Source organism: Nelumbo nucifera, chromosome 1, assembly GCF_055504915.1.
Source record: "Nelumbo nucifera cultivar China Antique chromosome 1, China Antique-T2T, whole genome shotgun sequence".
Lineage (NCBI taxonomy): Eukaryota > Viridiplantae > Streptophyta > Magnoliopsida > Proteales > Nelumbonaceae > Nelumbo > Nelumbo nucifera.
In genome coordinates this window covers 25,275,406-25,297,635 of record NC_142649.1, presented here as the reverse complement: position 1 = coordinate 25,297,635, position 22,230 = coordinate 25,275,406, and the positions used below count along the sequence as shown (strand labels likewise).

The window sequence follows — 22,230 nt, the reverse complement described above, 5'->3', positions numbered from 1 at the left end:
AGATTTTGCACTCTATATATTTGCATTTGTACTCTAAGGCTCAGTTTGAAAGGAGTACAAATGTAATTTATAGAGTGCAAAACCTTGTATTGTATATGTATTTATATTGTACATATATTTGTATTTGTACTCCTTCCAAACTGAGCCTAATGGACCAAATGGTTTAACAGTTCAATTGGTTGGCCTGTTGATTGGATCAATATTTTATGCAAGTAAAGGTTCGGGGTTTAATGAACCAGAAACTTGGTCAAGAAGATAGATGAATCGGTTCAACCGGCTGTTCAACTCCTGGTGGAAACTGCAAAAACATTAGTATTAAACCGTTGACTCCCCTACAATAAATTAATATTTAATACATCACGCTAAGCATGCCGATTGAGACGTGAGGGAGGAGGAATTGGAATCCAGTGGGCTGTAGGCCCCTTTTTTTGTATAAGGCTGTAAATGACCCTGTATCCAATTATGTACTCCATCATCTCTCTCCCTTTTTCTTCATTTATTAATTAATTTCGTATCCAAATTTATAAAAAGAAAAAAATCCAACTTTGATTTAATGATGGGTCCCCACTCGCACGATGGAACATTCCTATGATGTCAGATTGGAATCTACTTCACTCCATGCCCCACCTTGGATGGGCATTAGATTCATCCAATACCAATCCAACAGTCAAAAGATCCCTCAAATCTGAGGGCCCCATTTTTGAAACCACGATTGTTACAAAGCATCAGAATACATGTTGCGTTTACGCTGAGCAGTGAGAACTGAGAAGTCAAACGTGGTTGGCATTTTTGTAATTTAACTGAAGGAAAGTGTCATTTCAGTAGCTATAAGCCTATAACTCATTCAAGAAGCAAGCATAATTTGAAATGTCTTCTGACAAACTGGTGGGAAAGAAATTATTCGATATAGAGAGAAAGAGAGATAGAGAGAAGGCGAAGGGAATTTAAATCCCACAACCCTTCGATTCCCTCTTTCTCTTTTTAGCTCTATTCTCGATTGCTTTCCTCTGCAAAGCCTAGGGTTTTAATCGAATTCAGAGCTTCTTTAGGGTTTTCAGAGTGAACGCCTATCTGTTGCTTTTCCCCCGTCAATACCTATTTTCGGAGGTAACGCCTATCTGCAAGTCGAAGATGAGCAGTCAAGTAGCTCCTCCTCCTAAGAGAACCAATCTGAACTCCAGACGGGTTCCTTCATCCTTGAAGAAATCAGCCCCTGTTGAGAACGGTACCAGTAATGGAAGCCACACGAAGCCCACCTCCCCTAGCCAATCGTAAATTCGACTTCTCTGTTGAGTTCTTCAGTTGTTGTTATTTCCTGTTTGATTGCTGTAATTTGACTTGGTTCACTATTGGGTATGGGGAAACAGGTCTGTTGGTGGGGAGAGGACGGTGAAGAAGCTGAGATTGTCGAAGGCGCTTACGATTCCCGAAGGAACGACCGTTTCGGATGCTTGTAGAAGGATGGCGTCCCGCCGTGTCAATGCTGCGTTGATTACTGATTCGAATGCCTTGCTCTCCGGAATTATTACGGATAAGGTTTAGTGGACTTCTGGTGCGTACTGTTCGGATTTGATGTTTCCTCTCTTGTTTGATCGAATATGTTTGTTTGGGTTCAGGATATTGCGACTCGAGTTATAGCAGAAGGATTGAGGCCAGAACAAACATTAGTTTCGAAAGTCATGACAAGAAACCCGGTATTTGTAACTTCGGATACAATAGCAATTGAGGCTCTGCAGAAGATGGTCCAAGGTTACTTACATGTACTTCTCATTTGGTTGGGTTCTTGTATGCACTGAAATAAGGTTACAGATTCATAATTTTGAAAATATAGAGAGGAAACAGGTTACACTACAAACAAAGAAAGTGGTTTTCTTTATACCCCTCTCCCTAGCTCTTTCTCTATATTTGTGAAAGGGCAACAAATCTTCCATAAGACCATAACATGCGGTGGGCTCAAGTGCAGAGCTAACGGTGGAAATTTTGGTATTTGCTAAAATGTGCCCCAGATGTTATTCTTTAGTTGCGGTAAAGCTTTGGCTTTGTTAATTACTCGAGTTACAATAAACAATGATAGTTTTTCTATGATAACGAATCCATGTATAAGGTAATGTGCCCCAGATGTTATTCTTTAGTTGCGGTAAAGCTTTGGCTTTGTTAATTACTCGAGTTACAATAAACAATGATAGTTTTTCTATGATAACGAATCCATGTATAAGGTAATGTGATGAATTATTTCATAAGAGAAAAGAAAAAAAAAATATAATTCGCGTACTTACTTAAAATGAAAGGCAGAAATATGTTGGGCAGAAAAAATATATCAATAGTTCAATACATTACCTTTTTCAAAAAAAAAAGGTAGTAACATGTATTTATCATTTAAATTCATCACCAGAACTGAATACTTTACCAGATTTCCTAAATCAATCAATATATGTTCTGTACTTGATTTAGGTGTATTTTGATGTGGAAAACATTATGAAGAGGGGAGGGTGGAAGATGAGAACATGAACCCCAACCTGATCTGAACAGTAAACCATAGATCCTATGAGGAAAACATAAAACCCTTCAATTATCTTTATTTATGGAAAAAAGAGAAGAGGACTTATCTTTAAGAAGAGCAGGAACGAATTTGTTCTTAGAGTAGGTATTCTCCTTCTTCCCAAAATAATGCAATCTGAGATTACTAAGAAGTGAAAACTCCAAATCTAAAATTCAAAAGGTAAAGCAGATCCAAATTTCTAAACCATAATCCTAAGAGGAAAACATATAAACCTTAAGGCGATAGCACAGAAACCTTTTTTTATCTTGTTTTACAAAGGGAAAAATGAAAAAAAAACCGTGTTTTACTTGTAAAAAAAGAGAAATGTAATAGAGATCCTGTGACAAGATAAGGATGTTGAGATGGAGGATAGGCAAGAGTAGAAAGGATAGAATCAGAAAAGAGTGGATTAGAGAGGATTTTGGAGTAGCTCCAAGTAGTGACAGGATGAGGGAGAGTCAACTGATTGAATTTCTGTTGCTATTGGCTAATGCTAGCCCTAACTCTAGTGATTGGCCATAATCTTCTGCTTTTAACATTGAATTTCTTCTTAAGTAACTTTGTCCCATCATATGCCTTTTTTTCATTTGGTAGAAATTGATATAAAGTTGTTATGTTATGTGTGTGGTCCCCAATCATTGGTTCTTGTTATGCTGTAGTTTCCCCCTTTAATGGGCATATATGTCTCCAGAAAAATGATCATATACGTTAACTGGTACTTATAAATAGGCAATTGAACTTTCTCTTCATTCTCTTTTTGATCCTTTTTTCCTTTTCCAGGAAAATTCAGGCATCTCCCTGTTGTAGAAAATGGTGAAGTTATTGCCTTGTTGGATATTACGAAGTGTCTTTATGATGCTATATCTAGAATGGAAAAGGCTGCAGAACAAGGTAGTGCAATTGCAGCTGCCGTGGAAGGAGTTGAACGCCAGTGGGGAAGTGCTTTTTCTGGTTAGTTATCCAATCTTTTATGGACTTGTTTCATAAAAATTGTCTGTGCCTATTTTTGCATATATGTGGGCAAGGTTCAAAGTATCGGTACACCCTGATATGCTGGAAGAGGTGTATCGGTACTTTGTACCTAACTCGAAGCTTTTGTGTTAGTCTTATTTTTCAAAAATTGGTTATGGGGGTGGGTCTTAGGCCTGTCTACCCCCTGAAATGGGTGAAAAGGCCATTTACCCTGTGTTTCGAGTATTGGACAGCCACCGACATGATACACCCAATACAGGGTGTATCGTGTTGAAATTTTGGACCTTGTATTGGGCACTTGTGATATTTAATACTTGCTTCCAATTACCCAAATTGATGGTACCAATATGTTATCTGATAGCCATCTTGAATAGGATTTTCTTAGCTCTTGTTTTTGTTATTTTTCATTGTGGTCATTTTAGTTTGTCAATAATGATTTAGTGTAAAGGGAACTCCGTGATTGTCTTTCCCATTTTTAAGATTTTGCCTATAGTTTCTATAAAATCTAATGTAGCCATATTTTCCTGACAAAACTAACTTAAAAGTATGATGTCATCTTGTTGTTTTGATACCTAAGATCCAATTCCATGTCTTCACTTCTTAAAACAATCATACTAATATTTGCATATGGTCATTGGTTTTAGTTATCAATGCTTGAAAGTGGTATGCTCCAAATTTTCTGAAACAGTATAGACTGAAGGTCTGAAATTATGAGCCAAATGCTACAGTTTATGCATTTGGTGAATTTAATATTTTGCCATGCTGAAGTTATGGATAGAAAAAAGGATAAATTTCAATCCTGTGCCCTGTTTCTCTTATTTTGCAGCTCCATATGCTTTCTTAGAAACTCTTAGGGAGCGGATGTTCAAGCCTTCATTGTCAACCATCGTCAATGAAAATACCAAGTACTGTTATCCCTTTTCTTTTGCTAGTTATCAGCTTCTGTTATGATCTCCTAGTATCATATTTTACTTATGGAATAGTTTATATTACCAAAATCTGTAATTGATTTTATTTGCAGGGTTGCAATAGTGTCTCCATCTGATCCTGTTTGTGTTGCTGCAAAAAAGATGCGAGAGTTGCAAGTTAATTCTGTGATTATTACAACAGGGAGCAAACCTAATGGGATACTAACGTATTAGCCCTTTTACTGTTTTCTATTTTTGATATTGCTTGTAGTTCTTGATACATGCAAAGTTATTGTATTTATATGTTACTTCCCTGCATTTTGGTGGTTACTTATATGGTTGCTGGTTGAACCTTACTGCAGTTCAAAAGATATCCTCATGCGAGTTGTAGCACAAAATCTGTCCCCTGAGTTGACATTAGTGGAAAAGGTTTCTACTTGATTCCTACATGATTCTTATTTATCTAGAATGTGTTATATTCTGTTCAAGAATCAATCAGTGTTATCAATGTGTCAACTAGTCAACTGACTAGTCAGTTGAGGGCCAGATTGACTAAGCAACCAACTAGTCAGTTTCTTCGAATCCTAGGCAACGGTCAACCACAAAATCATTTTAAAGTTTTACTTGTTTGCTTATATTCTCTAATTTGAAGTAATACGAATACATCTAAATTCTTATCCATGTTTTCTTTTTTTTAATATTGTGATGGAGAATGATTGGATGATGGTATATAAAATGAAAAAGGGCATAAGATGAAGTAAAGTAGTGGAGTTCTTTTAAGTTTTCTTCCAATCAATGGGGTGTTGGTAGAGTTGTCATATACAAAAGTACATCAAACAATCAAAGTTGATTTCATTCTTTGCAAACTTTTTTAAAGACTAAACTAAATGTTCAATATCATTTCTTTTTCTTTCATGATTGTAGGTTTAGCTTATTTATGAGATTACATCAATACCTTAAATTTTAGAACATGTCTAGTGTAGGATTGAAGTGATCCAAAGCTGGACTGATGACAAATTTGTGGGAAATTGATAGTGAGGGGTTAGGTCCAAGGTTTGAGGGGCCGGAGGTAGGTCTAGAGAAGGGGGGATGAGGTTTTGTCTAGGGAAAACGACTGTATGAAGTAATTAGGAAGCAAGTTTAATGCTGAAATTCCTGGAAGCTGCAACATGCAGAAATTTCTTAAGAGAGAAACAATGAAATTTCTATATCTCAAGCATAGTTGTCAAGGCATCGCCTAGGCGACAAGGCACCCTTTGAGGCTCGCCTCACCTCTCATTGATCTCATAAGTATCATACCAAATCCCATCAATCGAATCACTTTTTTGAGAAATACAAGACATCTAAGTCGTACAAGTAAAGAAATCTATTCATTGATAAGAAAAAGAAAAAACGTGAATGGTGATTGGATTGATGATAAAATAGAATCTTGGGTCACGAACAATGTTTCGATTGATGATGAAGAAAGAGAATTCTTGTTTCAGTTCTCCACCTTAATGACAGAAAAAAGGATTGATCAAATTCTATTGAGTCTGACTCATGGTGATCATTTATCAAAGAATAACTCTGGTTATCAAATGATTGAACAACCGGGTTCAGTTTACTTATGATACTTAGTTGACATTCATAAAAAGTATCTAATGAAAGACGGATATTCCTTGCTCATTATCATACAATCACTTGTTCACAAAACTCGTGTGGGGCTAATAGTTTTCATTTCCCATCTCATGGAAAACCCTTTTTGCTCCGCTTAGCCCTATCCCCCTCTAGGGGTATTTTAGTGATAGGTTCTATTGGAATTGGACGATCATATTTGGTCAAATACCTAGCGACAAACTCCTATGTTCCTTTCATTATGGTATTTCCGAACAAGTTCCTGGATCCTCCAAGCATTTTTGTACTATGTATTATAAACACTTTTTTTTTTCTTTATTTTTTGACATTATAATTATAAAATAGGCGCTATTAACAAAAATAAGGGTTCAGCCCCTTTATTTTTTGAATTTTCTTTTCCTTCTTCTTTTTCTTCTCATGAATATGTTGATTTTCTATTCTTTAACATGAACTCTATACTTTTCTTATGAAGATTATGAATAATTATTAAGGAAATATGGTTATGGTACCTAGGGAACTACCCTAGGATCTATGTTTTATACATAAAAGAAACCCATCACCTAGGCAACGCCTAGGTGCCTGCCTAGGCGACTAGGTGCCCCTCTGTCGCCTAGCCTCACCTTGGTGCCTTGAAAACTATGATCTCAAGATTGGTACGGAATTTCTTTAAACTGTTTTAGAGGAAGTGTTAGTTGAGTGAACCAAAGCAGGGGGTTAAATTTAGAGAGGTCTTAACAAGGTTGGACACAAAAAGACGAGAGGTGGAAGTTCTCAAAATTAGAAACTTTTGTTAACTGGGGTTTTAGGTAGGTTTTTTTCAAACCGTTTTGGTGGGATGAAAAAGAACCTTAGGTATGTGGAATGGCTAAATCAGATATGATTTTCATGAAGGTTTGTTATGGAAATTTTAGAAACAAGTTTCTCACTGTGGGAAGGTATGCAGATGTTGGGATCAAACTGATTCTTTTAATCGATGTTGAATGATGAGTTTGATTGCATTTTCCTTGGTATTTGATTATTGTGAGAAACTTCAATATTCATTGCTTACGTTTTGAAACTTTATACATATAGACTGTTTAAGGTAGGCCAAACTGCTTTCTTAATTAGAAAAACTCAAAAGAACAATTATGCTACTCATAAACCAGCTTAAGAAAACTAAATATTAGTAAATTACTCTTAAGCTACTTAACCAGTGAGTCTAACATTTAAACATGACTAAATTATCACTAGACAAATCAAGCCAATAGGTTGGACCCATGCCACATGTTAAATGACCAAAATAACACTAATCTCCAAAAATACAATAATCCATAAAAGTTACTAAAATTCCAGTTTTGACACTTCAGCTCCTGCATCAATATCCTTTTATATCTACTAGTTATTGCATTGATAGGCCTAAATGACTAGTCACCACTTCTCGCATTGATAACACTGGAGTCAAGTTTTGTTGAGAACTTGAGATATGTTTGGTCAAAATTTGACACCATCCCCACCCACACATGCTGTTATTATTGCTGATTTACATCTCAGAATCATGACTGAAGAAAAAAAATGTTTCTGCTGATAAAGACGCCTTGGCATGACCTTATCTACTCTTTCTTTTGAAGGTTATGACAGTGGCTCCTGAATGTGCAACACTGGAGACAACAATCCTTGATGCATTGCATATGATGCATGATGGGAAGTTCTTAAATCTTCCTGTTCTGGATAAAGGTATGAAATGATTCCTTCAACTGGCAAGGGGTGTGTTGTAATCAGAGTTTGATGATGGTTTTTATGCAGAAGGATGTATTGCTGCTTGTGTGGATGTCCTACAGATCACTCATGCAGCAATTTCAATGGTAAAGAATTATTTCTTCCATGGAAGATTTGCTAATTTTAATTTTTTCTATACTTTATGTTCATTGCAACATTTGTTTGTTATTGGTGTTTAATTACTACAAAGATACATGTAAAGGTTGCAGAATTAATTGATATTATTGCTACCCAGCCCAAGTTCACCCCTTCTCTTAGTAATCACATTGAGGCACATTCATAATTCTCATTTCTACTGTTATACTTAAAATGTCCTAGTCTGTCATTCATCTTGGTGATATTAAGCTACAGATTTCTTTTGTGTTTCATGAAATTTGAATTTTTGAATTTAAAGTTTAAACAAGTCCATGCATGGAATGTTGGAGCCTTGGAAGTTTAAATTTATTTTCATGGAATTTAAAACAAGTTCATGTTTTATTGTTTAATATTTCTTTTCTTCTTTTTTTCTTTTTTTTTTTTTTTTCGGGTGTCAGTTGTTTTTGTGAATTAAGAAGTTTGTTTAAGTATTTTGAACATGATTATTAAAAAATGCAAGGGTTATTGCTAATTCTAGTTTACACCGAGGAACAATATACATTTAATACTTTGATAGATTAGTTACTCACCCATTGATTTCTTTGAAGGTTGATGGGGGCTCTGGAGCTGTCAATGACATGGCTAGCACAATGATGCAGAAGTTCTGGGATTCTGCACTTGCCCTTGAGCCACCCGATGATGAATATGATACTCACAGGTATCATTTTCCCATCTTATTATATTATATTATGGTATCCTTGTGATAAAGTTGAACTAATGCTGCTGCTTGTTTTGTTGTTTGAAGTGAACTTTCTGCACTAATGACAACAGAAGCCACAGAAAAGTATCATCCATTAATTGGTCTTGGAAATAGTTTTTCCTTCAAATTGGAAGATATTAAGGGTCGTATCCATAGATTTACTTGTGGTAAGTATGTGCTCCAATTCATCATAACAAATATGAAAACAACAAAAAAAGCATTATACATGTGAGAACCTGGCCTTGAGGATTACTGTACTTTGATTTGTGGTTACTGAAACAATGAGATGTACACTATTTCTTCAGGTACAGAGAAATTGGATGAGCTTTTTACTGCTGTAATGCAAAGGATAGGGACTACGAGTGACCAAGAACGTCCAGAATTGTTGGTGAGTTTTCAATACTCCCACACAGGCCTATGCATTGATGGACTCTTTATTCTCTGACTTTTTTTCTTGTGGTTTGGTTTCTCGTAGTATGAAGATGATGAAGGTGATAAGGTTCTCCTTACAACTGACAATGATCTCATTGGAGCTGTGAACCATGCCAGATCAGCAGGATTGAAGGTAAACTGTTCTTTCTTGTGTAGGAAGTAGGAACTCTTATATAAGGATTGAACTTATTCTTTCCATTTTTAGTATCTTTCAATCAATTGGTGTTTGAAGATATCTTATGAAGCTTGTGCCTCTGAGGCTTGTCTCAGATCAAGGCTGAGAGCCTAAGAAATTGTCCGAGTTGGCACCTCAAAATCGCTGGTCACATACCTCACAGTTTGAGGTGTCTTCTGTTAAGGATGTGTTTCAGAAGGTTTCTAGGTTTTTATGTATGTAATTCAGCTTTTCATATATAAATATATATTATGACCTTACATATGAAATTATTGTTGCCCACACATGATTACATTTTTAAATACATAATAAATGAGAAAGTTAATCCTAACTTTTCTGAGTTTTAATTTTGTTCATTCATGCGATGGTTAATTATAACTTGGTATTTTTCTTGGTATTGTATACAGTACTTGCTATTATGAATATTTTGATACTTTGATTCAGTTGAGTTCTTTTTTCTCCAAGAGGTGTCCATGAGAAATTGGAGGCTTGGGCCTCCAGCTTCTGAAGGTCCTAATGCCTCCACAGATTATTTTGTTTTTGTACCATGGATGCTTGGGTTTGGATATTCATTGTGGTATTGGTATTTCACTTATTACCTAGGATTTTGATTTGTTAAACTCTTCTAGGTGTGAGTTAGCAAATACATGCGGTACGTTCGGGTGCCATAAAAATTGTCTTCATTCCTTGTTTCCCTATTATGGATTTTTTACTTGTATTCCTTTTCAGATCCTAAGGTTGCACATCAATTACGATTCAAGCAAGAAACTAGTGGGGGCGTCATTTGATACCACTACCATCCAAAAGCCTGGATTGTTATCTCTGCAGTCGGGGCTTTTAGCAGGTGCAGCTGTACTGGCGGGCATTGGTGTGTTAGCTTACCTGAAGCGCTCCAATTTGTGATGCTCATGCTCTGTGAACAACTTTCTTCCCCTAAACATTGAAAGAAAGAGATCTCTGCAATCTTAACAAATACATGGTTTCTCGGGGTTGAAGATCTTAAACAAAAGGCCTTCCTGAAGACGATCCTCTAAACTCTGATAGACTAGAAAATCTATAAAAAGTATACTGTCCTTTGGTGGTGGCGGCCAGGAGTGGTGGAAGTGGAACCACTCGTGCTCGATAAAAACATATACATGGAAAGATGACACAAAAGGCAGCTGGGTGAGGGCTACAGTCTACAGGGGATTCTTTTTGTCATTGTTCATAATGTAATCTGATTGTGCATACTATACATGCAACAAAGAATCATTGTGGACTATTTAACTGTGGATACATTCTTTCATTGACTAAACTGTTCACAGAAAATGGTGAATGAGCATGTGAATCAAAAAATGTCCTCAAGTCTCAGGCCCATTTTCTGCTGGTTCTGTTTGGTCAAAGAATAGCTATTTTTTACTTGCCCAACAGACTGGCTTGAGGCCTTTTTGGATTTTAGGGCCTGTTTAGACTCCGCCCTTGGTGGGTTATCACCGAGCATTTGAGGTTAACCCACATCATTGGGAACATCTTCCCATCAAAGAATAGCTATTTTTTACTTGCCCAACAGACTTGGTGGTACCGTTCCTTGAGGCCTTTTTGGATTTTAGGGCTTGTTTAGACTCCGCCCTTGGTGGGTTATCACCGAGCATTTGAGGTTAACCCACATCATTGGGAACATCTTCCCATCAAAGTTGGAGTATCTCTATCTCTATCCAGGTTTCTGAGCCATAATGGATTTTTAGTAATTTGTCCATCCTTAAACTTGTCTTAATTTGTCAGTGGTAATGGGTCATTCTGTGATTGGGGTCATTTCTTTATTTTTTTGGTAAATTAGGATCATTTGGTGAGATGGAATCTTCTGAAAGCAAAATCTCAAAAGTTCTGTAGCACATTGGGAATATCTCCCCATGGATTTAATATATGTACAAGAGATATTCTTGATGTGTTTAGAATTTTTGCTTTCAGGAAATCCAGGCTCACTTGAAAGTAATGGGAAAATCGAGGCTCCCCATGAGTTTTTGTTTTCAGGATGTCCAGGCTCTCAATTTGTTGTTGCTCTCTACGAGACAAATTGAATGCCAAAACCGGTTATGTTATAGAAGATGAAAGTTTAAATCAGTGAAAGATAGGTAAGATTTTACAGAGGAAAGGACCTCTCTCCATAAAGCTAACGACTTTATTACCAAAAAAAAAAAGCTAATGACGAATAAATAATTCTGGTCCATCAAAAATTGTAGAATTTGTGAGTTCCCTGCCTTAGCATTTCCATGCCAACAAAGAACACAAGAACTAGTCTCTCTCTCTCTCTCTGCAAATAATATCGATCAGTTTGATCATTGGGTGATGATGGAGAGCCAAGTGAATGGAGTTCGCATCTCGCTCCTCACACCCACGTCACAGCATGTTCCAATCACATATCGGGAAATCTTCATTTATTTACGCCATGAAAATAACTAGGAACAAAATGACTTAAGTAATTGATTCTTTCAGATTCTTTAGAATATCAACCAAATCTTCATTGACAAAGCGAAAAATACAAGTGAAAACAAACGGAAGCCAACTATGAGGCAACCAACTTCAAATCAAAGCGAGAGCCAGAGAATGAGAGAAGATCTTGGATCCCATCAACCTGAATACGTGTCATCTGTTCTCTTTAGTATTGCTCATCTTCTTATCCACTTTCGGTGTGAATAGCCCCCGCTACACAGGCTATGGTTGAATTGAAGCTAAAGCAGCCACTGTTCATCAATATTTGCCGAGAAATCGAAGAAACGTGTAGAAAGCCAATGGTGAAAACTACTTCAAAGAATTTGATGGAATCCAGAATAAATACAAAGATGATCATTTAAAATCCGCAGGATATCTGGCAGAATGGAATGTGATCCTAACTTCCTAAGGTGCCGTGCAAACAAAACATAAAGACAGAATTAACTGAGCCTTGAGAGGCGCTAACTTCAGTGTTAGAACTTAGGAGCATGTAATGCTCAATTACTAGCACGACTTGCACTTTGTTTTCTGTTATTCCCTTAGCTTTTCCAATTCAAAAAATACAGTGAAGATGAATAGAGAAATGAAACACTAGCAAGTAGCAATGTGACATGGAGAGAATACACAAGTTGAATAAATAGAACTTCATTTAAACTGTTGCAAGAAAAATCAAACGATTCAACAAAATAGAAAAAAAAACTGAAATTTGGTACACAATTAGATGGCCAAGTACTTGAGCTTTATAGTGTTAAAAAATAAACAATCAAAATTAAAATGAAGCCAAAATCTCATTGATGTCATCGGTGCTTGTTAGTTTTAGGCCTGTGGGTTGAAGCTGAAGCACCAAGTGGAGGGAAATCATCTTGCCCAAAGTGAAAACTATTTTTGCTCGTCCCTTTTACAGTGTCAACTTCATCATTGGAGGGTTGCTTGGTTTGCTGCAATGGTGGTGCTTGCTTAACTTGCTGCTTTGGTAGCTTTGTCAAGGAGTATGGCTGAATGCCCTGCAGCTCAGGGTCTGGTTTGAATTTGTATGGCAGCTTACTGTCATCCATCTTCCTGAAAGTTATGGAGATCCTGCAAAGAACAAGTAGGTACTAATAAGATGCTTTTGTCAAATATAAACATAACAAAGTTGAGTTATAAATCTTTTTGATTTCTAGTATAAAATGAGCAGATGACTGCACCTTTTCGCTGGGACACCAGGAACACAATGCTTTGCAATGTCAGCGCCATTTCCATTTAAGATGAGCACCGAACTGCAGGGAAGTATGACGCATTATGAGCAAAAGAAGAGGGAGCAAATGCTAGTTGAAGCATCTCATATGATATAGTGACAACAGATAACTTTCCTCATTGAAGGAAAACCCAACAAAAAGATATAGTGACAACAGATAACTTTCCTCATTGAAGGAAAACCCAACAAAAAGATATAGTGACAACAGATAACTTTCCTCATTGAAGGAAAACCCAACAAAAAGATGATAACAATAACAGGTTAACAATAAAGATAACTACTACATCAGAATGAGCATCTTTTCCAATTTGTATTTGGAGCATTGTCATGCAGTTTCTCAACATGACAAATTGTGAATTCAGAGAATAGGAGCTAGACATACCCAACAGGCAATGGAATTGCTACTGGTCCAGAGAATTCTCCTGCACCCTCAATCTTCAAATTTGATCCAAAGAGTATGTTGCATTCAGTCAAGAATGACACCGTGCAGAAAGGCCGAAGGAAATCATGATGATCAATGTGAGGTGGGATGCAGTCCCCCTCATCATAGATGTTCACAATGCAGCTATTGGGAACACAAGTTACAGGCAAGACATTCCATCTAACCAGCCTCTTGATGATTGCCTTGAACAATGGAGGAATGGGGTCAACTTCTTCATCTCGGACTATACCCGGGGGGTTTCCATTTTTGTCCTGCCAGAGATTTCTCAGTTTCAGTACACAGATAAGCAAACAAATAGAATATAGAGAGCACCCGAGCTAGCAACTGCTGAACCCAAATATCTTACCACTGCATAATTGTAGCAACAGCCAAACTGAATTGTAACACGCCCTTTACCGCGCATCCACTTCTTTGGTTCTGTATATGTACGTTCTGTAAACCATTCAAACAAAACTAAGTTTAAGATAAAGCTGCATATATGATTAAGAAACGTATTCTCTAATTCTCCCATGACCAACTTCAATGAAAAATAACAAAAAAGAATTGGTTAAACCTGCATCAAGGGAAAACTTGGTTATACCAAAATAGATCAATTTTAACAACTAATTCCAATATTTCTGAGCAGTCTGTCAGAAATTTTATACCATAACTGTGTTTTGTTGTAGATTGAATCAATATCCTAACTAGTCTAGATAATAGTATCAATTAAACAAGCCATAACTAGTCCTAGCAAATGCCTGGCTGTAAAGCTGAACAAAAGCAAAAGGGTGAGAAGAATGTACATAGGATTTTACTGTATCTACCTTTAAGCTGCCCATTCTGCCCCGTTCGCTGTAGCTTGTAGACATAATCCACAATCTTCTCCTGTTCCATAGTGTTGAAAACTCGAGTGTGAAGCTCAAGCCCTTGAAGCACATTTGTTTTCTTTCCATTGACCCTCTCGAAATACACAAAATCCTTCTTTCTGCCTACTTGTGAGAATCTTATTTGTTCTTGCTCAGGCGATAGACTTAGACCCTTCTGGACTACCTGTTCATTTGATACCCCGTTACTGGATTTAGCAAATGTATCATTTTGTGCTACTTTAGAGTCTAGTCGATCAAGTGACTGTTGTCGACTGCTCACTGATGCAGGTGAGGAACTTGTCACATGCCCCTGACGCTTAGAAGAATGGACAGATCCTGGAGTTCGGGTTGAACTCCAAGATGAGCTCTCTTGCTGATGAGGCCCATTAGTTGAAGATGCAAAGCTCTTCTCTGGTGAGCACAAGCTGGACGTATTGGCAGAACAGAAATCGGACGAATTCTCAGAGTGATTACCGCTAGACAAAGATTTCCCATTGAATTTTCCTGCAACCAACCAACTTTTAATCAAGACTGATTACATATAGTCCCACACCCCATTAAAAGTAAGGCAATTGCAGACACAAAGCTAGGAATAAATCAAGATTACTTCAACCAAGTCAGGACTTGGAACAATAATACAAAGTGAGAATTTATATACTTAAGTTTCATTCAATAAGAACTAAGAAAATCAAACCCTAAACAAAAAAAAAAAATCATATACTCTGAAACAATCAAAACACGTACAACCTCTCAATCTTTCATCACAAAGGGAGGAAAGTGAAAAGAAAAAGAGACCCACCCACAAAAGAAGAAAAGAAGGAAAAGAAGAGCTTACCATTAGTGTTATCAGAGAAGAGATTCTGAAGACGAGTCTGCAACAAGTCTTTGCATGAACTGCAGAGCCCTTCTGATAACATATCCACAATCTCAGGCATCTCGAGTTTCTTAAGAAAATTTTCCATTATCAGGAATCTCAGCACCTTTCAAATTTCGATCTCTCCACCGCCAACGCTGGAACCAGTATTTAACTCTGTTCTGCTCCTAATTTCAGACTCCGAGTTGGAGTTCTCTTCGTTAGATTTTAGAAAGAATTCGCACGCGTTCCTGCTCTTTCCTATCTATTTGATTCACCAATCACCATCTATCTAGGAGACTAGGATTTGGACAATTTCTGTATTGACGAAAATACCCTTACATGGACACGTTTAGGTTTAGTGTCATCCCAACTGCCATCGGCACGTGTAGAAGTGTAGAACTACAAACCCTAGTCAACGTCTGGTTAACTTTATAGTTTGTTTATAGTGGGCCCCACTTTCGCAGCCTGATGAGTTTATGAGCCTACGGTGCCGTTTGGGTTGGGTTAGGATTTTTAGCCCTCGTCAGGGTTCGGGGCGAATACGGTATAGGGAATTTGAATTCGGGATCAGATACAGGACAGACAAAATCCGGCCCCATCGTCATTCTTACCGGAAATGATGCTCTTGGAGCTGTGGTTACAATTGGATCTAACCCGATGGATTTCGAAAAATGTCTCAAACACAACTCGACATAAGATCGGGTTATCTCGTATTTGGATGTTTTAACCTGATTCGGTTAATAAATCGAATTAAATGCGGATTTAAGCCATTTGATTAAAAGCTCAATCTGATTAAAAATTATTATTTTATATATTATATATACAGGTTTATATACTATCAACAGGTCCGGGCTGCAATTGAAGCCCAGTGGGATGGGCCCATTGCTCTGCAGTAATGAGATATTCCTCCGGCCTTGCCCATTCAATAATCAGACTTAAGGGCCGTTTGATGACAGATGAAGTAGCTTAGCTGAATGACTTATTGCTTGGTTCTTCAGAGGTTACATTGCCTTGTTGCATGTTTCTGAGAGGACGATTATCATCGGACCAATTGAGTGCAAGTTGCCTTGTTAATACAGAATTAGAGTGCATCTCCTCTAGAACAGGTAGCCCATCTCTGTTCTTCCACATATTTGAACAATAAAAGTGGTCCAAATGCAGAAGTCTAAATGGGTTTCGGGTCAGGGTTTACCTTTTTCATTGGGCCCTTTTAGGCTTGGTTGTCTTAAAAATCTCCTAGAGTCTAGCAGAGGTCTGAACTCCTGGTCCTGGCTCAGGTAAGTGCCCTGTTTGGGCTTTCACGTTTGTGCTTTCAGCCACTTACATGGATCTCCTATAAGCTTCTTTTTGTGGCTTCTGCAAAGAAGCTTAGTGAAAGCAACTCTATAAAGTTTAACCCTTCCAAATAGCCCCTAAATATGGCGTTAGTAAAGTGGGCCTTAATCCTCTATTTCATACAATACCACATCTAGCCAGTTAGCTAATAGTACGAGCTGGATATTATCCAAAGAGAACCCTCTCAATCACAATCACAATCATAAAGTAGGAAAAATCTCAAAAAGGGCTAAACTTTGTTGCGGTATGATGTCGTACACATTACAGAGGACTCACCCGTAAGTAAGGCTGTAATTCAATCGAGCTCTAATCGAATAATTCGGGCTCAAATTCGATTAAGCTTGATTCAAGTTAGATTCTAATTGAGTTCGAACCCTACGGTAAGCTCAATTAGTTATTTGAGCTTGAGCTCAATCAATAAAAAGTTTGGCTCGAAAGTTCATACATATGTATAATAGAGTACAAAAATATATTTTATTATATACTATAAAAATATCATATAATATACAAATATATTTATTTTCGAACTTTCAAGTCGAACTCGAACTCATTGAATATTTAATTAAATCGAGCTCGAGCTAGAAAATATAGTTCGAGTCAAACTCAAACCTAATGGTATTTTAGTCAAGCCGAGTCAAGACATGCCAAAGTTCGGCTTGGTTCGGGTCGGCTCGGCTTGATTGCACCCCTACCCCTAGGACAAAATAGGGTGCACATGAGGCCCATTGACTTAACCACAAAGAGCCTATAGTTTTACAAGTTTGATCATGCACCTCCTGTTTTGGAGGGATGGCAAGTTGTCATGGGGCTAGTCAATGAAACCCATACGACACTCGATTGTGTTGAAAAAACCTATGAAACAAAGCAACACAAAAGAAAAGGCAACAATAATAGCACACAAATTAGTAAAAGGCATGTTGTATTGCATTTATATGTTAGGTATAGACAATCAGTTCATGTGTTAAGGGGCCCCATACTTAACCTTTATACTTTAGTTCCCTTTTGACTACCTAACTACCTATCTTATCTTAAAGAGGATGTTAAATTTTTGAGGATCCAACAGAAGGATATATCAAAGTGTTGAATAATCATACTTGATAATTACAATAATGCCATTAACATTCCCCAAGTATAAAAAATAGACAATGCCCCACCCATGACATACATAAGGACACTCGCATAATTGGCATGTTGCAGGTAGTGCGATCAATTGATTTTATTGTGAAGGGGTGGTAGAAGCTGATTAATTTGCTGCTTATTCCCTTCATGGCTTGTGGGGGTGGCAGAAGCTAATTACTTTGCTTCTTATCCTCCTTGATGTTTTTTGCTGCTAATTCTTTCGAAGAAAGTTTATTCCTTATTAGTTATTACTAAAACCCCCCAAAACCATTTCCCTCCATAACTGAAAACCAAAAACTTCACGATAGGCTTTAGCAGCAATAGAGTGAACAATCTGAATTTGTCCATGAGCCCATGATGAACATTAAGACACCTGGGCCTCAGGCCAATGAAAGAGCCCCCTTTTATACTCATCAAAAACTAAAGCTATGGGTGATCTTCAGGGGTCAGGTGTTGGGTTTCCCTCCTCATGTGGAAGTGGAGTCCACTCATGTATTGGGGTCTCTTGTTCAACACATAATTTGAGAAAGTTGGTAAAAAAGACAAATAATGTTGAGATTCTTGATGTTCTCTCATTAGTAGGGGTGACAATTTTCCCCGTCCCTAACGGGTACTCGGGCTCCTTGACCCGATAGAGTCGGGGATGGGGGTACTTTGGCGGGATCGGGGTCGGGGGTGGGGCTACCCCTGAATCCCCAATCGGGGACAGGGAATGCAATCCCTGCCCCGACCCATCCCCGATTATATATATAATATATTATATTATATTATATTATATATAAGTATAATAATTATTATTCATTTTTTTTTAAAGATTAAAACTTAAAAAATAGTAAAATACTAAAACCCTCGATAGTAAAACACAAAACACTTCGACAGAGAGAAGAGAGAACTCTGTCTCTGAACCTTCGTTAGCGACTCTATCTCTAAACCTTCGTCTTCGTTGCTAGTCGCCGATTTGCCGACCGTCGTCTCAGCATTGTCGCCACTCGCCCATCGGACATCGAACAAAGGACACATATACTCGAGTGACAGAGAAGAGCTACTCAAAGAAGAGTCGTTGTTGCCACTCGCCGACCATCGTTACTTCAACCTTCGGCTATCGTCGCCGAGTCGCCGACCGCCGATGGCCGATGGCCGTCTTCCATCGGACTCTCTCTTGCCGCCGACCTCAACTCTCGCAATGGTCCTTCCTCTCTCTCTCTCTCTCTCTCTCTCTCTCTCAGACTCTCAGTGTGCATACATATCTCACCAGGCATTCGGGTTTCCGACGGGGATGAATTCCCCGTCGGGGTCGGGGATGGAGGGGGGACTCCTTTCCCCGCCGGGGATCGGAGACAAGGATGGGGGGTGATTTGGGGGTTGGGGTCGGGGATGGGGAATGTAATGCCTGCCCCGAACCCACCCCATTGCTATTCCTACTCATTAGTGAGTATGAGACAAATTGTCTTGTCATGTTTCATAATTAGTGGATGGTGAGATCCACTCTCTATTATCCTTTGGCTTTCTCAATAAGCCTCATTTTGTCTTGGTGAGAAGAGTTTCTTGGCATTCTTGACTCTCAAGTCGGTATCCTCTTTGAGAAGAAAAGAGAAGAAGAGAGTGAGAAGGGAAATTTCCTCTTTTACAAGAGAAGAAGAAGAGATCCAAGCTTCTTACTATGTGAACAAGAGCACATTCAATCAACCATTGTGACTACTATTTTACACTTATTCCATCAAACCTTTGGTAGGTTTCTTGGCTCTTCAACAGTGCTTTTGGAGAGGGTGTGGGCAACTTGTTTGTGAAATCTTTTTCATGTTTTGTTAATTGAAACACTTCTTGTTTGATGACTATTCTTCTTGTAGTATTTGATTATTTTTCTCATTGGCTATTAATTATTGTTTCTCCTTTATTAATTACATTGCTGATTTGCACACTGTGAACAAGGGATTTTATTCCCAACATTAGGATCATTGATAAACCTAACCACTTCATGAGCATCCAACTCAAAGCACACTGATAGGATCCCCATACACAAGGTTCACTTGACTACGCTATGGATAACGCTCACACCTCAGCATCCAATGAGCTCAAGCACAGAGATCGTTGGCCCTCAACAACAATCAAAACACCTCAATGGTCTCAAAGACAAATAAGACCAGCACAGAGAGAAGCCAGGTGGAAGCTGGCATCAAAATTCACTTTAACTATCCCCTCCAAGTGGAAGCCAGGTGCAATTGAGCCTGCATATTGACATTAACCCATTCCTTTAACATGTATTTGGTTTAAAAGAAAAGGTAGAGAAAGGAAGGGAAAATTAGTGAAGGAAATATTTGGACATTGAAGCAGTTTAAATACGATGGATATACCCAGTGGTAAGCTTAATTAAAGTGTTTTGTTGAAATGATTAGGTTGGCTTTCTTTATTTGATTTAGGTTTGATCTGTAATTAAAGATGCACTTTATGTAGAAGAATGAGACTTGCACCAATGTAACATCTTGAAAGCCTTTGCGCTAGATTTCTTATTAGGGTTAGAAACTCAGGGTCCGTTTGGTTCATAGGAATAGAGGTCATTTGGCATTAGAATCGGAATGGGTTATATCGATTCCAATTATTTAGTTGGGCAGAATCAGAATCCCATTTCCATTTTTGGTGGAATGACATTTCTCCATTTGAGGGAATGGCCATTCCCTCCCCTCCCTTTGGAATGAAATCCCATTGTATTCTGTTTTTAATTTCTTTTCTTATTACTCCTATTTGAACCAAACAGACTATGGGAATAGACCATTCCATTTCCAATTCCAAAGAATTTCGATTTCAATTCCTATTCCAAATTCAATTGCAGAGCAAACGGACCCTCAATTAAATTTCATTTGTTATTAAATGATATGAGCTAACTTTCTAATTTAGATTAAGAAACAACACCATTTATAGCTAAGTGAAGCTCATGCCACTTTGAATATATTTTCATTTTGAATTAGATTTTTTTTTTACCTTTTTTAAGTGAATGGCTGACCACATTTTGAAGGGGAAAGGCTTGGCTGTGTTACAAACAGCCTAGGCTGTTCGAGTGCTTCCCATACATGATACTTACCATGGTTATGGGGTAAGAGTAATTTTAAGAAACCTTTTTTAAGTAGCTCCAAAAAAGTCATGTATAGAAATCAATTTTGAAGCTTTTATAACTGACCTAATTAAAAAATATTTTTTATTAAATTATTTGATTTTTTAATTTTTATATATGCAAAAGTAAAATAAATTTTAAGTTTTTAATACTTTTTTTGTAAGAAATATATTAAATATATCGATTTCCACATTTTAAAATACTAAACATATGGATGGTGACAAAAGTCATGTATAGAAACCATTAAAATTTGACTGAACTCCACTAAAGTTAAACCTCCCAAATCAGCCCTTCATAGGAATGACTGTGAGGGCTGTTGTGTTAAACATAAAGCTAACAGAAAATCAAGTTTTTGTGTTTAGCAACTGATCCCATTGTTGTTTCGGCATTATCTACTAAAGAAGTGTCTTTCTAGAACACCACTGAGTGGAGAATGTGAACTAGGTGTGATCGGTCACCTCTTTTATGATGCTAGTTGATTGTTTATAAATTTTTTTGGTATATAATATAATATGAAACCCTATTTTGCACAAAAATTTAGAATACAAATTGAATTTCTAATTTGAAGAATTTACACCATATTGGGCCGGGCTTCTTAAGGCTAGTCCATTCAAATTTTAACAAAATCCAAAGCCCACCCAAGTTAACTTTCAACATCACATTAATATTTAAAATGGTAGTTGTCAATAGGGCCCTACGTAACATGGATGATGGAGCTCACATGGCCTTTGATGTTGATGAGGTGGACCACAGCCAGCAATCTACATCTGGTTTTGACCCTTAAGAGAGACATGCTGCTATGCGCCAGATGCTAACAGTGACATGCGCCCCATGCGCCCATGCCCCCATGCCATACACCGAAAAAGCACGTTATTGTCCATTGGTTGACTTAGCTTTTGTGTCCCACCATTCTTATAAATCAATCTACTAAAGGTGACATGGGACCATGAAAGCTGCATCGCAAAACCTTCCACATCCGCCACCTCTGTGGTTTTAAACTCTCCTTTTCTTTGGGAATAGGAATTATTGTTTAGCAATTTTGTGGGATTCTTGGATTATTTACCCTTGAGACAAAAGTGGATATGGTTTTTTGGAGTCGGACTTGGTTCACTAAGTACTCCGTATATATGAGACCTATATATGGTGTGGGCCCTCGTGTATATGAAACACTGACGTGTTTGTTGATCAGATTGGATATGTACACTTGTGTTTGCAGCAGATATGGAGACTAGGTTCAAAACTTGTCATGTATTGGCCGATATGTATCGTATCGGGGTCTTTCCGGTACATTCTTACAGAAGATGTATTGAGTCGGGCCATGGTTTAGAGGGTAATCGGGACTTAAACCGACTCCTCTGAATCAATTTTGAAAAATAAATAAATAAAACATAAAAAAAGTACTGATACAGGCCAATACACCCTATCGGCGTATCGGCGTATTGGCCTGTATCAATATTTAGAACCTTATGCTGTGCTTGGAAATGATGCAAATAAGTGTGAGTGCAAATATGTAGAGTATAAAATGGTTCATATAAATTGCAAAGTTGGATTAGTTTTGCAATTTTACCTTCTTACCAAACATAAATTTCAA

General features: G+C 37.6%; 2 protein-coding genes across 2 annotated transcripts; one reads left to right on the top strand and one right to left on the bottom strand.

Moving 5' to 3' along the window:
• The first annotated feature begins 853 nt into the window (after nt 1-853).
• Nucleotides 854-10,538, top strand: LOC104587821 (CBS domain-containing protein CBSCBSPB3-like). Its single transcript, XM_010245558.3, has 14 exons — nt 854-1,271; nt 1,368-1,536; nt 1,617-1,749; nt 3,320-3,490; nt 4,338-4,416; nt 4,533-4,646; nt 4,782-4,848; nt 7,641-7,746; nt 7,816-7,874; nt 8,472-8,581; nt 8,669-8,790; nt 8,929-9,011; nt 9,099-9,188; nt 9,960-10,538. The coding sequence occupies exons 1-14, from the start codon at nt 1,132-1,134 to the stop codon at nt 10,131-10,133; spliced, it is 1,617 nt and encodes a 538-aa protein (XP_010243860.1). The 5' UTR covers nt 854-1,131; the 3' UTR covers nt 10,134-10,538.
• A 1,790-nt stretch (nt 10,539-12,328) lies between these two features.
• LOC104587820 (RNA demethylase ALKBH9B-like) lies at nt 12,329-15,364 on the bottom strand. The gene is made up of 6 exons (XM_010245557.3): nt 15,059-15,364; nt 14,182-14,727; nt 13,725-13,810; nt 13,319-13,629; nt 12,887-12,958; nt 12,329-12,776 (listed from the first exon to the last, which is right to left on the bottom strand). Exons 1-6 carry the CDS (start codon nt 15,183-15,185, stop codon nt 12,497-12,499), a joined length of 1,422 nt encoding a protein of 473 aa, XP_010243859.1. The 5' UTR covers nt 15,186-15,364; the 3' UTR covers nt 12,329-12,496.
• Nucleotides 15,365-22,230: the final 6,866 nt, after the last annotated feature.

What these genes read in the sequence shown, in the direction of transcription:
- LOC104587820 (XM_010245557.3), bottom strand. Translation starts at nt 15,185, where the DNA reads ATGGAAAATTTTCTTAAGAAACTCGAGATGCCTGAGATTGTGGATATG. An exon ending in CTTCTCTGATAACACTAATG is followed by an intron (nt 14,728 to 15,058) that starts GTAAGCTCTTCT and finishes GGTTGGTTGCAG; the next exon opens with GAAAATTCAATGGGAAATCT. An exon ending in GCAGAATGGGCAGCTTAAAG is followed by an intron (nt 13,811 to 14,181) that starts GTAGATACAGTA and finishes AATGGTTTACAG; the next exon opens with AACGTACATATACAGAACCA.
- LOC104587821 (XM_010245558.3), top strand. Translation starts at nt 1,132, where the DNA reads ATGAGCAGTCAAGTAGCTCCTCCTCCTAAGAGAACCAATCTGAACTCC. An exon ending in ATCGTCAATGAAAATACCAA is followed by an intron (nt 4,417 to 4,532) that starts GTACTGTTATCC and finishes TTTTATTTGCAG; the next exon opens with GGTTGCAATAGTGTCTCCAT. An exon ending in AAACCTAATGGGATACTAAC is followed by an intron (nt 4,647 to 4,781) that starts GTATTAGCCCTT and finishes ACCTTACTGCAG; the next exon opens with TTCAAAAGATATCCTCATGC.